The sequence below is a fragment of the Miscanthus floridulus genome, chromosome 3 (genome assembly GCF_019320115.1).
Source record: "Miscanthus floridulus cultivar M001 chromosome 3, ASM1932011v1, whole genome shotgun sequence".
NCBI classification, from domain to species: domain Eukaryota; kingdom Viridiplantae; phylum Streptophyta; class Magnoliopsida; order Poales; family Poaceae; genus Miscanthus; species Miscanthus floridulus.
Window position 1 is genome coordinate 129,056,829 of NC_089582.1, and position 18,298 is coordinate 129,075,126.

At 48.6% G+C, this 18,298-nt stretch overlaps 1 protein-coding gene across 1 annotated transcript; it reads left to right on the top strand.

The window, feature by feature from the left end:
• The first annotated feature begins 8,346 nt into the window (after window positions 1-8,346).
• LOC136544427 (uncharacterized) lies at window positions 8,347-8,994 on the top strand. The gene has a single exon (XM_066536595.1). The coding sequence runs from the start codon at window positions 8,347-8,349 to the stop codon at window positions 8,992-8,994; it is 648 nt and encodes a 215-aa protein (XP_066392692.1).
• Window positions 8,995-18,298: the final 9,304 nt, after the last annotated feature.

Here is an 18,298-nt window from a genome sequence, read left to right on the forward strand (position 1 = left end):
GGGCCGAGGGGGGCAGGTTTTGAGAGACCCAAAGAGAGACCAAACATTGCGTTAGATGGGGGCATAATCAAAGCATTTCTTGACTGGGGTTCTGGAGCCGGAGCAGAAAGGCATGGGATTGGGCGCAGGCGGCAGCATTGGCAATTTGGCATTGCTATGCTCCGCCGGAGAACTGAACCAAGTGGGTTTCTCTGAGATTCTCGTTCTCCACACAATTTGCAGTGACGTAAACGGTGGCCCATCCGTGCGTGCCGTAAGCTTCGGAATTCCGGTTCCACCCATAGGCCAAAAGCTCTATCAGTGGGATTCTTAATTAACCGTTAAACTAAGCTAGTGGCAAGATCTACCAATGTAGGATCCCCAAAGAAACCGCTGTCAGTTGCGTGTTCACTAGTGCTCGATGCCCTGCTCCTGCGCCTCTGGTGTCCATGTGTGTCAAGCTAGCCTGAACACAGAACACTGAACTGGAACAAACAGATTGTTCTGTACTGCTTACCCGGCTACTCGTCAGGTCAAACCGTACAGTGGCATGCACACATTGACACATACCACCACCGCCGGAGAGCGGCTCTTTGCCGAGTACCAAGTGGTTTGCCGAGTATTGTTTTTCGGGCACTCGGCAAAGACGCCTTTGCCGAGTGTTTTTTTTGACACTCGGCAAAGAAGCTCTTTGCTGAGTGTTTTTTTTTTACACTCGACAAAGAGCTTTTTTGCCGAGTGTTTTTTTTGACACTCGGCAAAGAAGCTCTTTGGCGAGTATTTTTTTTACACTCGGCAAAGAAAATTTCAAAGCACATTTTGAAGCCGTAAATTAATTCAAATGAAAAGGTTTTCAACTACAAAGTTGTATACCTCATCAAGATGTACAATGTTTGTTTTGGTCTTTTCTTCATATGACAAAGTGAAAGTAAATTTGTTCACAAATCTAACATATCTCTCTTGTAGTTTATGAAACTATAAGAGAGATATATAAGATTTGTGAACAATGTTAGAACGACCATGTCGGATGAACAGATGACTAAACAACGAAAATAAACTTTGTATATCTCGAAAAGTTATGAAACTTTGTAATTGGCAACTTTTTGATTTGAAATCATCTTGTCATGCAAAACTGTGTTTGAATTTCAAAAATTTAAAATTCGAACTTTTCAAACGACCTCGGATGGAAAAACAACCAAAATAAACTCTGTAGATCTCAAAAAGTTATGAAACATTGTAGTTGACAACTTTTTTATTTGAAATCATCTTGTCATGCAAAATTGTGTTTGAATTTCAAAAAATTAAAATTCGAACTTTTCAAACGACATCGGATGGAAAAACAACCAAAATAAACTCTGTAGATCTCGAAAAGTTATGAAACATTGTAGTTGGCAACTTTTTGATTTGAAATCATATTGTCATGCAAAACTGCGTTTGGATTTCAAAATTTTGAAATTCAAATTTTGTAAACGACCTCGGATGGAAAAACTTCCTAAACTAAAAGTGTAGATCTCGAAAAGTTATGAAACTTTGTAGTTTACAACTTTTTTATTTGAATTCGTTTAGGGCATCAAACAAGTAATTTACACTTGGTTTAGTATAATATGTTAGGAACTAAAACGGAATCCAGACAAAGTGACAGTGTGGTGTAGTGGTAGAGGAGGTTTGCGCGTAGGGGAGGTCGCGGGTTTGAATCCCGTCGGCCGCGGTGCTGCGAAATTTACGCGAAAAATGCCGGAGATGGGCAGGCGCTCACCGATGGGGGCCTCCACCGATTAAAAAAAATCTATTTTTTTTCCATTTTTCCTCTATTTTTTTCGGTTCCAATTTTGCTGAGTGTCTTTGCCGAGTGCCCGACAAAAAAACACTCGGCAAAGGCACCTTTACCGACCCATTTTTTGCCGAGTGTCCTTTGCCGAATGCAACACTTGATAAAGCCTTTGCCGAATGTAAATTGGACTCTGAGTCCGGTAGTGCACTCCAGTAAAACAATGTGTAGTGTAGGAACCAAGCTCCGTTCGTTTACCACTATTTATTTTGTTGCTTGTGTTATGGGAAAACAAAGCGACGTATGGGTACTTCTTTGGAATGCATGGAGAATCTGTCAAAAAAAAAAAACTATCGTTTGTGGTCGTACTCGTACTGAACTTTATTTGCTTTGTATATTGTACGTAAGCTGATAATGCTATAGGACCCGCCTTTCAAAACAAAAAAATGCTATAGGACCCTGTTTTACATGATTACTTTTTTATGTGTCATATAGACGCAGCGCAAACATGGAAAGATCAAAAGGATCACTAATATGCTAGCTAGAAACCTGGAACTTGGCAAGCGTGGTGATTAGTGCTCCATAGACCAGAACTCTGTCAAATATGAAATCGAGAATGGGCCCGTTCTACACAGTTTACAATGGTTACATTACCTTACATCTGTCTTCAACAGGAGACCCAAACTCAAAATGGGTCTTCAACAGAATACCTATAGCCTCCAACAGAGTATCTATACGGAAAACCCATTTTGTGTATCAGGAGAGGTATAACGTAAATCTGAGTATCCTCTCTCCTGAAGACTCATTTGCAGAAATGATTCTCTTTTGGGTCTTGTTGTTGGAGAAAACAAAAAATGTGTATTGAACCCTTTGCCTATGACGCTACCCAAACGTGAAATGAGTCTTGTATTTTGGATAGCGGTTGTTGGAGACGGTCTCAATCCACTCAATACACATAATTGGGATGGGCAGAGTAATGAGTGTGACAGGAACATGAAGGACGAGAGATTCTCGTGACCTAGCCATGACAAATTACCAAGCCCCTTTCTGTGCTCGCAGGACATGAAGCAGAGTCATCATGGTCAAAAAAAAGCCCGCTGGTCTCCACGATCCACAAGTTAACACATGGCGGCATGCATGCATGGACATGGACCCCTTCCCTTCCACCGGCAACGGGGCTTCAATCCAAACGAGCTCAGTCGGGCTTGGAGCCCACGGCGGCTTCATTCTTCTTCCTATTCCTGTTTGTCGTAGGGAACTAGGGATATGAGTATGACTCCATGCGCTGGCGCAGGTTGTGCGTTATTTGTTCTTAGCACAAGTAGCCAAGTAGGCACTATATATCACAGTCAGCACTGTCCGAAATAGTAGTGTGCTGCAATCTTAAAACGTATAACACCAATTTGATCTAATTTTGGGCCATATTACTTGTGGTCGGTTGTGGAAGCAGGAGAGGTTCGGGCTCGGGCTCGGGCCAAACAGAGACAGAAAAATTAAAGGTGAGTATTGGTGGTGTGGGGCGAAACCGCGGAAGGCTGCCTCACCTCTCACCTGCTGACCTGCCTGCCCTGTCTTTTGGTGGGCTTTGGCCATTTCTCCGCTTGGGGAATTGCAAAACCCATCAAAACTCCATGATTACCAAGGGGCACCCACCCACCGTGCTTTTCACTTGTTTCCTACTGAGTACTACATTCAAGGACCCACACGTGGCGCCTTCGACCTTTAATCCCCGCATGGTTTCCATGCATGCATATGCATTGTCGTTGTCCAGATGGATCTTGCACAAACCTTATTTTACGGCTAACCACGCCGACGATTTGCTCCGCTATACGTTCTTCCACCGAACACCATCAGTCTGAAGCTCTGAATGACCCCATGCATTGATGCATCCATTTCAGTCGTAGTACTATGCGCAGATGGCAGATGCAGTAGCTAAGTGCATGCTCCATCGATCTTGCTGAAACCTTATTTTACAGCTAACTATGCCGACGTACTATACGATTTGCTCCGATCCATCGAACACCATCAGTCTGAAAACTCTGAATGGCCACATGAAGAATGCGGTACGGTACTAGAGATACCATATATACTCATCATATTGTCAAGTGTGGGGATATGCACACCACGCAAGGGCATCTTTGTTAAAGTAACTACAATAATTCAGTCATTCAGATACCAGCTTATACTCTGAATTGCTGCTATATATAGGTGCAGGCTAGTTTCAGTTGGATTAATTACTTTCCAACGCTGTGTCTGTGAGGATCAGAGCACCCAGTCAAACAAAAGCGATTAGAACAGCAGCATGCTGCAGATAGGCAAGACTAACACATGAAGCCGTTAGCACTTAATTAGCAGTCTCCAGTTAATTTTCTCTGACGGTTTCAGCACTCACCAACCTGTTCATGGACGGTGAGTATGGAAGTTTCCAATTTTTAAATACCAAGGTTATTGCGGAGAAGAAGAGTGCTTCAAGAATCCCAATGAAACTGACCAAGAAAACAATGAATTACACACATAACCTAACACTAACTTGTGAGTGGCTACTGAACCAGATTCCGAAGACAAACGCTATTTCTATTCTACTCCAAGGCCCAAGGGCCACGCTTATCTTAGCTATATATTGTGGTCAGGGAGCATCTTAGGGCAGGTTTTGAAGGACCCCAAAAGAGACCAAAATTTGCTTGCTTGGGAAGGGAGCAAGATCAAAACAATGGAACATTGCTTGCCTGGCCTGGGGTTCTGGAGCCGGAGCAGAAAGGCACAACACCAAAGCATGGGCACAGGTTGCAAGCTGCACAGCAGCATTGGTCCACTGGAGAAGCACTGAAGCAGTGCCGGTACGGCATGAGTGGGTTTTGAGGTTCTCCAAAGCTTGCAGAGGTGACGTAAACGGTGGACCATCCGTGCGTGCCCATGTATGTAGGCGACGCCCCGGAATACGCGCCGCAAAGCACTGTCAGTAAGATTGTTTAACGGATCTTATTAGTTTAAGCTAATCTAAACGGGAGAGATCTACAATGTAGCAGGTAGCAGCAGTGCTAGCAATGTCTTCCTGTTGCAGTTAGTATATACTGCTGTCTGTCCTGTCCTGCCTATTCCCTGTGGTGTCCATGTGTATCATGAAGATGAACTGATAGTGAAGCAAACACATATTTGTCTGTCCTTGTTCGCTCTCAAAAGGTCAAACCTCACGCAGTATAGCAGCATGTGTTTTGGAATCACTCGATGTGTTAGTGTAATAGTGTTACCATAGTACTCCCTCGGGGTATAAGGTGTGTTTTGATTCACTAGCACAAGCCTTTGACTAATGATTTCTAAGTTACTCCTCCTGTCTAGTTTATAAGGCAGGTTTGAGATAGCAAGGTCATTTATATATTCTATATTATTTATAATTATTGGATAGTATATATTTGGTTGCAAATCTAACTGCATTAATTTTTTGTTACAATCGTTAAAAACTGTTGACTAAATTTTTGGTCTGCGTGTTCACACGCTTTAGAAACTGGATCGGAGAGGAGAGGAGTCTATAATTTCTATGACACAAATTTGATGGTACTAGATCCGTTTCAAAACTACTAGATGCTACAACTGCATAGCTTAATAGAACTTGTTACATAGGGCCTGTTTCAATACAAGAACTAATTGCTAGCTAACTAAAAATTAATCGTAGTACGTTTAAACATAAGGGTATATAGGTGGGCTAATTTTTTAGCCAAGCTCAGCTAAATTGACCTATTTTTTAATCCAACTAGTAACCTAGCCCTAACTCATCCAAACATGCCCATAATCTTGTCTTTGAGCAGAGCACTGATCAGTCAAAAGCAATTCAGTAGGCTGCTGCAACCTGCAGGTATAAATAACAACATAGCATGGCTATGAAGCAGTGTCACCTGTCAATTATTCAGATGGAGGCCTGCTGTATGGAATCGATTATACATACAAGCACGGCCTGAGCAGCGGGCCGGGCCAGCCCGGGCCTGAGTTTCATCGGGCCGTGCCGGGTTCGTGTCGGGCTTTTTTTTCGTGCTTCGTGTCGTGCCGCGTGCTGCATGGCCAAGTATACCAACCAGAAGTATTGACCCCAAGTGCCAGATTTACAAGATTTATGAAGGACTAAAGTCTAAAATAACGCTGCAGGAACCCAAATAAAGAAACCAAAGAAAACAATCAATTGCACACTACACTTGCGAATTTGCCCCCACACCCCAGTTTTCCAACGCTGCTCCAAATCAATCGCACACTAAACTACCAAAGAAATAATATTGCTTGGCCAAATGGCAAAGGATAAAAAAAAAGTAAATTTGCGTGGGGTTCTGATCAGCAGCAGAGAAGAAGGGGACACGCATCAAGCATGGGCATAGGTAGCATGCAGCAGCAGAGGGCACTCCGGCTGTCCGGAAGCGTTGTTCCGCCGACCGCCGGAGCGTCGAAGTAGCTGTATTGCACTGTTGCCACTCCTAGTGGCTTTGAGATTCTCATCAGCCACACAAGCTTGCGGGTGACGTAAACCGTGGCCTATCCGTGCGTGCCCATGCAGGTTGACATCGGAATTAGCGTCCCCAAACCGCTGTCAGTGGGATTCTTGACCATTATGCACTAATTAATGCTGATGGCCTGGCCTGCACTTGCATTCCTGCCTGCTGCCTGTGGGTGTCCTTGTGTCTGAACTGAGAATCAAACGCATTTGTCTGTACTTGGTGCTCGTCAGGTCAAACGGCACACAGGGCCATGGGGCGCACATAGCAGTAAACAATGCTTTGGAACCACCTCGATATGTTTACCACTCACCACTGCTTCTTGCTTGTGTTGTGAGCAAAGCCTGATGCATCGGGCAGAAAACAGAATGGGCTGTACTCATTATACTATCATTGAATGTTCAGTTGACCAATTGCAACTGCAGAATGGGCTGTACTCATTATACGGATCTAGTATGACGCTGGCTAGTAATTTTTTAGTGCTGGCTGAAAACTAATCAAAATTATTATCTGCAGTCTCTCATTGCTCATATCTTATTCACGGCCTCCAACATTTCAGGTGCCTGAAATGAAATTGCAAGATTTTAGGCCACGTCCAGTTGATGGTAGTTGGGCCTATCTTTCATAGAGTTTTAGTTGTGGGTTAGGGTTCAGAGGGATGGAGGACAAGCACACGATGTGGGCGTGGAGAGGAGAGGGGCGACAGTGGAACAAGATTATTTTTCTTTCTTAATAACAACAGAAGTGCACGATTTGATAGAATTAGTGATGGTGAGGGTCCACAGAGTTAATGGCTGAATATTTTATAATTCTTTTGTTTTCATAATTTCTACTACTAGTATTTATCTCTGTTTTGCAGTCACATCGTTCGGGGAGGCTTCAAAGAAATCACTACTTTTAACAAAGTTCCCCCATTTACTTTACGGTCGCTGTTAACGTACCCGGCATCGGTGTAAGCGGGGCTTGGGCGATCATCGAGCAGTGCAGAGACAGACAGCGACGGCATCCTCCGGGGTAGGGTGGTCGCCGGCGAGTGGGCTCCCAATGCTGGATCAGGACCCCGATGTTGGGTTCACGCTCACCACCGCGCAGGCTCTCACTGCGCGACGCTTTCGCTCTTTTCATCGAGAGCGAGCGAGACAGCAGCTGGTACATGCATGCGATGCAGTGCAAGTAGGAGTAGCTCTAGCAGTAGCATGGCAGACGAAGACGTACGCCAAGGCCCACCTCGTCCCCGTCGGTCGGCCAGCGAGATCTCCGGCCGACCAGAAACGGTCCAGTGATTGGTACCGGCTGCCGGCCGCCGGCCGCTACCACCAGCGCCGTGGAGCCACGGAAAAGTCATTCGGCGGCGAGCTCTGCTCCACCGTTGCAACAGACCAACGCAGGACCATGGTCTGAACGTTGGGCCTGCGATCCAGTTGTAATGGGTCCTCTGGTGGGCCGAAGCTGGCCTTTGAGCACGTGGGCTATACAAATGGCCGCCAAACATCCTTGCCAATGCTGTTAGCCATTATAAGTCAGTTGCCGGATATGTAGGCTAGCTGGTTTCAGTTTTTTACATTCAGTTAGCGTTAGCGGGTCAGACTTTCAGTTAGAGTCCGCGCGGCGTCGTCCACGTCGCGCGTCCGTCGCGGCATGTCCCAGCGGTTTGGGATGGCACTCCGTGATCACGAGCGTGCCGCCATTTTTCCCGGCCACGATGGCCTTGTAATCTTCTTTTATTACCGCAATCTAAACAAGAAAACGCTGCCAGTTGACAGCACCAAAACTCCCGTGTTTTGCAGTTCACCGAGTTCACGCGAGAGAGAGGTAGAGAGCTCGCCGGCGATCCGAGTTTTCGGCGGGCGAACTTCTGACATTTGGTATCAAAGCCGAGGGTTGTTCCAGTCATGGCGCCAACCACTCCGCCGCGTTCTGCCGACAGTGACGACGACCCTGAGAGATCAGGCGCCAGAGGGTCGCGCTCGCCGCGACGTCGCCGTCCTCGCCGCCCAAGCCGATCACGTACCCGGGACGCCGGGCGTCGCGAGCGGGTCATCGAGGGAGTGATCGAGCGTGGCTCCAACTCCATCTAGTACCCGATGCTCACAGCGGACCAACTACCAAGAGTGGGCGTTGGTCATGAAGGTGAACCTCCAGGCGGTGCAGTACTGGGAGGCCATTGATCCCGGTGATTGCGACGATCACACTGATCGACTCGCGCTCGCAGCGATTCTGCGCGGAGTACCGCAGGAGATATGGAGCTTACTGGCCAAGAAGGCAACAGCCAGGGAGGCATGGCAGGCGGTGAAGACCATGCGGGTCGGCATCGAACGTGTGTGCGAGGCGAACGCGCAGCAGCTGCGACGCGACTTCAACTCCATCGCCTTCAAGCCTGGTGAGTCCGTCGATGACTTCGCAGTTCGACTCACCACGCTCGCCGACAACCTCCGCACACTTGGCGACGGCATCACGGACGCCAAACTCGTCAAGAAGCTCCTCCAGGTGATGCCGGAGAAGCTCAACCAGGCGGCCGTCGCGCTCGAGATGCTCCTCGACCTGAACAACATCCCGGTTGAGGAGGTCGTTGGGCGCCTGCGGGTGTTCGAGCAGCGCACCCAGCCGGAGGCCACGCAGGTCACGGACTCGCTGAGCCGGCTGATGCTGTGCGAGGAAGATTTGGAGGCACGCCGCAAGGCTCGGAACGAGCAGGAACACGGTGGTTCTAGCTCTGGGTCTGGCGGACGCGGCAAGCGCCACGGCCGCGGACAGGGGGCGTGGTCGCGGTAGCGGCGAATCCCGTGACGCTCCACCTTCGGGCTTGAGCAGGCCTTCCACCCGATGACAAGTGTCGCAAGTGCGGCAAAACAAGCCATTGGGCCAAGGACTGTAAGTCCAAGAAGAAAGGGGAATCCCACATGGCGTATGCCGATGAGGAGGAGCCGGCCCTGATGCTCGCCACCGCGGAGCTGATTCCGGTGGACGCACCAGTGCTCTCCATCGCCATCCTCTCTGACATCGCTCGAACCACGTGTCGCGTCGAGTTGGTGGAAGCCAAAGCCTTCATCCAGCTCGATGCCCAGGCCGAGAAGGACGCCGGCTGCTGGGTCCTTGACACCGGCGCGACAAACCATATGACGGGATCTCAGAGTGCGTTCGCGGAGCTCGATCCTGCCGTGTGTGGAACCGTGCGGTTCGGTGATGGATCACTGGTGAACATTGAAGGGTGTGGGACGGTGCTATTCGCGTGCAAGTCCGGCGAGCATCGCACGCTCACCGGCGTCTACTTCATCCCGTGTCTCACTACCAACATCATCAGCATTGGGCAGTTGGACGACTGCGGGGAGCAAGGTCGACATCGAGAACGGCATCCTTCGCCTCTACGACCCCGACCGCCGCCTTCTCACCAAAGTACGGCATGCACTGAACCTCCTGTACTACCTCAACCTCGACATCGCCCGGCCAGTGTGCCTGGCGGCGTGCAGCAGCGAGCCTGACATGGCTTTGGCATGCGCGTTACTCAACTTCCATGCGCTCCACCGGCTGTCCTCGCAGTCGATGGTGCGTGGCCTTCCTCCGGTCGACCACGTGAACCAGCTCTACGATGCAGTGCCTGGTTGGGAAGCAGAAGAGGACGCCTGTTCCCGTAGCAGTCTGCCTACCAGCGCTGACAACCACCTGGAGCTCAGTCCACTGGTGACATCTGTGGACCGATCGAGCCCACCACTCCGGGGGGTAAGAGGTATTTTCTGTTGCTGATCGATGATATGAGTCGCTATATGTGGCTCACCTTGATCACCAGCAAAGATGAGGCGGCTGCCGCCATCAAGCAGTTCAAGGCCCGTGCGGAGTTGGAGAGCAGGCGCAAGCTGAAGGCGCTACTAACCGATCGCAGCGGTGAATTCACGTCGATCGAGTTCGGCGAATACATGGCGGATCACAGGTGTCCACCGGCAGTTGATGGCCCCCTACTCGCCCCAGCAAAATGGGGTCGTCGAACGCCGAAACCAGAGCGTGGTCTCCACCGCACGCAGCATGATGAAGGCAAAAGGTGTTCCGTGGAGGTTTTGGGGTGAGGCCGTGCACACCACGGTCTATCTCCTGAACCACTCCCCAACGAAGGCATTGTCCAGAGTGACTCCGTACGAGGCCTGGCATGGTAAGCAGTCGTCTGTCCATCACCTGAGGACTTTTGGTTGCATCGGTCATGTCAAGGACATGCGGCCTCACCTCAAGAAGCTTACTGATCGGTCTACACCGATGGTCCTGCTCGGCTACGAGGAAGGGAGCAAGGCTTATCGCCTCTTCGATCCAGTTGGCGAGCGGGTGCACGTATCGCACGGCGTCGTGTTCGACGAGAGCGCGAGCTGGAGCTGGGGTGCAGCATCGACACCGACTGATGGAGTCGAGCCATTCAGCGTCGAGTTCTTGTCTCTGCCCATCGGTGTTGGGGAACAGGAACCTGCAGCTGCGAGTGCTGCACCGCCTTCGCCATAGCCTGCCACACCGCCACCGGCATCACATCCACCTGCATCACCAGGCTCGGTGGTTCCGCCATCGCCGCTGGATGGCATCGAGTTCGTGTCGCCACCATCGTTCGATGATGCGCTCGACTGCAGACGTGGATGATGATGAGCCCCAGCGCTACCGCCTCGTCGACAACGTCATCAGGGACAACACTCCACCTGGGTATGCACCTCGGCCACCGCTTGAATTTGATGAGCTTCACGTAGTCATCGCTGAGGAACCAGGCTCGTTCAAGGAGGTAGAACATGCCCCGGAATGGCAGCAAGCCATGAAGGAAGAGATGGACGCCATCATCGCCAATGGGACATGGAGTCTCACTGAGCTCCCCGTCAGTCACCGTGCAATTGGCCTCAAGTGGGTCTATAAGGTGAAACGGGACCAGCGGGGTGCCGTCGTCCGTCACAAGGCGCGCTTGGTGGCCAAGGGGTACGTCCAGCGCCAGTGGGTGGACTTTGAGGAGGTGTTCGCGCCGGTGGCACGCCTCGAGTCCGTGTGGCTCATGATCGCCATTGCCGCGCACTGGAACTGGCCGATTCACCACATGGATGTGAAATCGGCCTTCCTGAATGGAGACCTCAAGGAGGAGGTGTACGTTGCTCAACCACCGGCTTTGTCGGCAAGGACTGCCCCAGCAAGGTACTATGCCTTCACAAGGCGTTGTACGGACTGCGCCAAGCTCCTCGTGCCTGGAACACCTAGTTGGACGCGACACTGCTCTCCCTCAGGTTCAGGCGCAGCGAGAATGAACACGGCGTCTACACGTGCGGCAACACACAAAAGCGGCTGATTGTCGGCATTTATGTCAATGATCTCATCATCATGGGCGGCGACGTTGCTGAACTACGGGTGTTCAAGGAGGACATGAAGAGGAGGTTCCAGATGAGCGACCTTGGCACACTATCGTACTACCTCGGCATCGAAGTGTGTCAGGCGCCATCGGGGATCACCATCTCCCAGGAGCGCTATGCCTAGAAGCTGTTGGAGCGAGCAGGCATGCTCGAATGCAACCCGAGCGTGACGCCAATGGAGCCTCAGCTCAAGCTCCTCAAGGAGAGCACTACCCCACACGTTGACGCCACTGCGTACAGGAGTATTGTGGGAGGTCTCAGGTACCTGCTTCACACATGCCCGGACTTGTCATACAGCGTCGGCTACGTAAGCAGGTTCATGGAGGCGCCAACGAAGGAGCACCTAGGCTACTGTCAAGCGCATACTACGCTATGTGGTAGGGACAAGCAGGTCTGGGCATTCACTACAAGTGTGGGGACAAGAAGAAGTTGCCGCGGCTGCACGGCTACAGCGACAGCGATTTCGCCGGTGACGCTAACGACCGTAAAAGCACCGGTGGGGTCATCTACTTCCTCGACAACGGGCCGATCTCATGGCAATCCAGCAAACAGAAGGTTGTGGCCCTCTCGTCGTGCGAAGCCGAATATATCGCGGCGGCGACTGCGACATGTCAGGGTGTCTGGCTTGCTCACCTCTTTGTAGACTTGGTCGACGTCGAGGCCAAAGCACCGATCCTGCGGGTGGACAACAAGTCCGCCATCTCTCTTGTCAAGAATCAAGTGCACCACGACCAGACCAAGCATATTGACGTGAAGTACCACTACGTCCGGGAGGTGCAGATCGAGGCTTGATCGATGTTCAGTTCATTAGAACAGCGAGCAGCTAGGTGACATCCTTACCAAAGCACTCGGACGCCTGAAGTACGAAGAGCTTCGCAGCAAGATCGGCCTCACCAAGTTTCTCTCTACCGGCAACAGGACTTAGGGGTGATTTGTTAGCCATTATAAGTCAGTTGCTGGATATGTACAGTAGGCTAGCTGGTTTCAGTTTTTACATCCAGTTAGCGGGTCAGACTTTCAGTTAGAGTCCGCGCGGCGTCGTCCACGTCGCGCGTCCGTCACAGGCACGTCCTAGCGGTTTGGGATGGCACTCCGTGATCACGAGCGTGCCGCCGTTTTTCCTAGACACGATGGCCTTGTAATCTTCTTTTATTACCGCAATCTAAACAAGAAAACGCTGCCAGTTGACAGCACCAAAACTCCCGTGTTTTGTAGTTCACCGAGTTCACGCGAGAGAGAGGTAGAGAGCTCGCCGGCTGATCCGAATTTCTGGTAGGCGAACTTCTGACAAATGCAGCCCACACAGCCTCCTCGTCCGCTCGGCCCCATCGCTCCACCCAATCCCCACAATCCCCACCTCCAAACCCGGCAACCCAAAACCCCTGACCCCCGTCGCGCCGGCTCTCCTCTGTCGTCGTCGCCGGTGTGGAGAAACCCTACCGTGACTCCCTTCCTTCCGTCCGCCACACGCCCCTCTCTTACCCGCTCACCAACCAGAGATTCGCGATGCCCGGAAACCGCGAGGTTGCAGTTGGCGGCTGGCGCTGACCAGCTCAGTGACCTCCCCGACGGCATCCTCCAGCACGTCCTCTCCTTCCTCCCGGCCGCGGACGCAGTGCGCATGTCCGTGCTCTCCAGGCGGTTTCGGACCACCTGGGCCCATGCCTTCGTGCTCAACCTCTCCGACGGCCTCCTCAAGGGCCGGTTCCTTGGCTTCGTGCATGAGGTGCTCGCGCGGTATAGCGCGCTTGACATCCCCGCGCTCCACGTGACCATCAGCTACGAGTCCAACCTCGGCCCCGCAACCGCCGCGTGGCTCCACGACGCCATGGAGCGTGCCACCGAATTGGTCTCTGTCTCTGTGACGACGCGGGGAGGAGCCCTGGACTGCCTGACTCTCCCACGCTGCTCGAGAGCCAAGTCAATCGCCTTCAGAGTTTAGACTGAGCGGCATCTGCTTCCAGCACTGCCCGCTTGTCCTCCCGGAGCCCGGCGCACCGACGTGGTTAGGCGGGTTGACGGAGCTGAGCCCATCGATGGTGCGGCTGCAGAAACACGTGCGACCCCAGAGGAAGTCGAATTTTTTATTTTTAGTGTTGTTTTTGAAAAAAATTCACAAATATGATTTTTTTCACAAATATGTCTCTGGAGTTAAGATTTCCAAATCTGAACCCCTTAGCTCAGCACCATAGTTGCTGGCGCCGAGGCTTACACTGCTCGGCGCCATCGTTGCTGGTGCTGAGGTCTTGGGCTCGACGCAGATGTGGCGGTGATTTGGTAGACAGCTCGGCGCCATAGATCTTGACATCGAGCTTGACGCCGTAGATCCTGGCGCCGAGCTCGGCGCCATGATCTATGGACGTCGAGGTGGCTGTTTTAAAACATTTTGGGCTGCGACTAGGGACATGGCCCTAGGCCTGAGCCCGCCCCTGTCCGGCGGCACTAGCGGCCTAGGGTTCCGCTGGCAGTAGCATAGCAGGGAGCGATGGGGCGTGCGCGACTGAGAGACCTAGCCGAGTGGGAGAAGGGCGACAGGGAGGGAGAAGGGCGACAGGAAGAGCTGCCGGGCCTGTGCTTTTCTAGCTTTCTGCTTTGCTGGGCTGGACTGCTGCTTGCTGGGCCCCCGGGTGGAGCTGATTGCTGGTCTCATGGTTAAGGGCCTAGGGCCGAAAACTTTCAAGAGAGGTACTTCAGGTGTTTCGTGCCACTCCTAGGGCCGTGGATCAGGGCTTAAATCCAGCCCTGGTTAACTTCCCGTTTTACGTAAAGAAAATATAGATTTTATTATAGACCTTGATTAATTACATTTTTAACCATGGGACGTTCATTCAACAACCCAGATTTCTTTCGTAATTTGTTTCCTAATCAAGCATCATTAAAAGGCATGACTTTTGTCTATTTTGTGGCCTGTATGCAGCCTAGCTCTATCTAGGGCTTATGTAATTTTGGTCCAACTATTTGACAATATTCGGCTTAATTGTAGACTATCATTTTGTTTATCTGTCTATCTATGCTAGGACTGGATTTGGTTGAGAAGTGAAACCTTTGTTTGTGTGCTAACTTCAAATGATTTGCTAGCCAGTGTTTGATGTAGCATGCATGACCTTGGCCATCACCATCAGCCACCTTCTGCGCTTGCCGGAGCAGCCATGCTTGGCCCTATGCCACGAGCTCCCCAACGTCTTGACCAGCTCTCCAGGGCCTCATATGTGGCGAACTAACGATTGACCTGTCCTTGCATGCTAGCTCCTTGCACAATATATATATATATATATATATATATATATATATATATATATATATATACATACACTATTTTGCTTTCTGATTGTTTAATATTATTCAAAGCATCGTCGGAGCGCCAACCAACCAACTCATCAGAGATTTCAAAACCAACAACCTAAATAACAGTTCATAACCATAAAGAAATCATTCAGCTATAGTAAAATCTTGACCCAATAGACTAATGGTGAAGCCTGAAATTAGATTTAGGGGAGAGCGATGTCATTTACCCTTTAAATACGTAGTAGATTAGCTAGATCATTATGGGTGGTAATGAAAAATAGTAAAGTTAGGGGTGCCAGGGCCCCTCTAGCCCCCCTTTGCATTCGCCCTATCCCGACCCTCAATCAATAACAACAGTAAAAACTCAATCATTTATCAATCCTTGTTGCATTTCAAATCATAATTTTATAAATAATAAGAAACAACTTGTGAAGAATCATGCACCATAATTACTTCCATATTTGAATAGTAAAATTTGTCATCTTTATACTCCTGGAACCTTTTATTCTTGGTCTAATTAATATAAGTCTTGACTAGTGGTCTAATTAATATATATATATATATATATACCTCATTTCTCATATCTTCTCTCCCAATCTCTAGATGTAGGCGGTGGTCGTGGAGAAGAAGATTACGGTATAACACACAAGGATCCCGCATGACTCAAGCGGATCTAGGTGTGTTTGATTGTCGAGTGCATGACAAGCAGCTCGTCGGTCAGACATCAATCCCTGGGGCTGCTACCTGGCAGGCAATGCTGCTTGGCTAGCCAACCAAACAAGCCTCCATTGCATGGAAGCATTGCGCTAGTGCATGTTGGGCACACTAAAATTGAGAATTTGATATGCCCTCACGAGACCCATGGAGAGCAATCTATAAAATCGGGAATTATCATATGCTACTCCTTTATACTAGTCCCTCATATATTGAAAGCTCTAGTTTGGTTTTGGTGAATTGATGAAACCCTAAGTGCTAACCTAGTTTATCAAGTGATCATGAGATAGGTAGCACATTCCAAGTGGTGAAGCAAATGAAGATCATGTCATGATGATGGTGATGTCATGGTGATGATCAAGTGCTTGGACTTGAAAAGAAGCAGGAGAAAAACAAAAGGCTCAAGGCAAAGGGTATAAATAGTAGGAGCTATTTTATTTTGGTGATCAAGACACTTAGAGAGTGTGATCACATTTAGGTTCGGTAGCCGTACTATTAAGAGGAGTGAAACTCGTATCGGAATACGGTTATCAAAGTGCCACTAGATGCTCTAACTTATTGCATATGCATTTAGGATCTAGTGGAGAACTAACGCCCTTGAAAAATGTTTGTGAAAATATGATAACACATGTGCACAAGGTGATACACTTGGTGGTTGGCACATTTGAGCAAGGGTGAAGAAGTTAGAGGTGAAATGGAGTTGGTCGCAAAGATGCTGGCGTCGGTCAATTGACCGGACGCTGGGTTCGCTTAGCGACCAGACGCTGAAGGGCTGCGTCCGGTCGTGTTGTCGGTCAGCACAGTAAGTAGTCACAGTGTGACCGGACGCTGGCAAGGTCCGGTCAGGCAAAAGTCGGTTTTGGAACCTTACTGTAAATGACCAGGACGCTAGTGTTCAGCGTTCGGTCAACTCAAGCGTAGTGTCCGGTCAAGACTGATGACCAGTTGAAGTCAGGACACGTGGCTGACTACGAGCGACCGGACGCTAGGGGCTCAAATGTGCCATTGCTATGTGACAATGAGAGTGCAATCAAGCTAACCAACAATCTGGTTCAACATGTAAGAACAAAGCATATAGATGTCCACCACCATTTATAAGAGATCACCAACAAAAAGGAGACATTTGCATTGAGAGTGTTGGCATAGAAGATCAACTTGCCGATATATTCACCAAGCTATTGGATGAGAAAAGGTTTTGCAAGCTAAGGAATGAGTTGAACATATTGGATTTCTCAAATATGTGTTGATGCACCCCCTACTTATATAACATGCCTCTCCTTCGAGCTATCTAAGGTAAAAGTTAATTGGCATGACATACATCCTTGCTAAGGACATGGTTAGTGCATCTAGTCACATTTTCAATCTCATTAGGACCTTTCAAGTGGTTCTATTTTATTAGGCTCATTCATGAAAATCAAATGAATTTGATGTTTATATGGTATCACTATTGCTTCTATGCTTGACTTGATCTAGTGATAGCATATGACATGTTTGTGGGCTTGTAAACCTAGTATTTAATCTAGAACATGAGCTATAAATGTTTAACTCAACATGGTACAAGATAACCCTTATTTAGAGATGTGAAGAAGCTTGTCCTTGGATCAAACCAAGTTAAATATCTTTGGCATATATTCTAGTTTGAACCAAATTTGGAATTTTGATCCTCACCCCATTGATTGACATTGATAATCTCAACCCTACAAGTAATACTATCTATATTTTGAACCTTTGTGGTCATTGATGACAAAGGGGGAGAGAAACAAAGATATAGTGAAAAAGGGGGGAGAAATATCATAAAGGGAGAGAAACATAAAGATATACTTGATATATATGACATAGGGGGAGAGAAGTGAAAAAGGAAAGGAGATCAATTAAAATTTTGAGCACACAAGTAGGGGGAGCAAGCTCATGAACTTGGATAATGCATTTGAATAGTGCATTTCATATGTTTGCTTGCAATAGCACAAGTTTTAAATTACAAAATCCATGCTTGTGTGATGTATGCTAATTGTAAGATTGAATGATGAAATGAAATCATTAGATTACTTCCATTTCCAAGTATTTCCAAGTGGTATCTTTTCAAAGCTTGTGTACAAGTAGTATCAAGCTAACCATGGTGCTAAGGATGGTATAATAGTGCACTCTGATTGGTATCACGCTTCAAAGGTCCATCTTTTATACCTTAGCATCATTTGGTAGACAACGACTCCTATATTTCCTATCTAAGCACATGTGCAAGCTATAATCCAAACTCTTAGCACATATGTAGGGAGAGCAATTGCTACCATTTAGGGTTCATGAAACTTGTCCATATTCTTTTACACATGGTAAATATGCTTGGACAAGCAACATGGATTCAATTGAATTTTATTTCATATCTTTGTATAAGGGTTGTCATCAATTACCAAAAAGGGGGAGATTGAAAGCTCTAGTTTGGTTTTGGTGAATTGATGAAATCCTAAGTGCTAACCTAGTTTATCAAGTGATTCATGAGATAGGTAGCACACTCCAAGTGGTGAAGCAAACGAAGATCATAGCATGACAATGATGATGCCATTGTAATGATCAAGTGCTTAGGACTTGGAAAGAAGAAAGAGAAAAATAAAAAGCTCAAGAAAAAGGTATGAACCATAGGATCTATTTTGTTTTGGTGATCAAGACACTTAGAGAGTGTGATCACATTTAGGTTTGATAGCCGTACTATTAAGAGGGGTGAAACT

Coding starts and splice junctions, on each gene's coding strand:
- LOC136544427 (XM_066536595.1), top strand. CDS start 8,347: ATGAAGGTGAACCTCCAGGCGGTGCAGTACTGGGAGGCCATTGATCCC.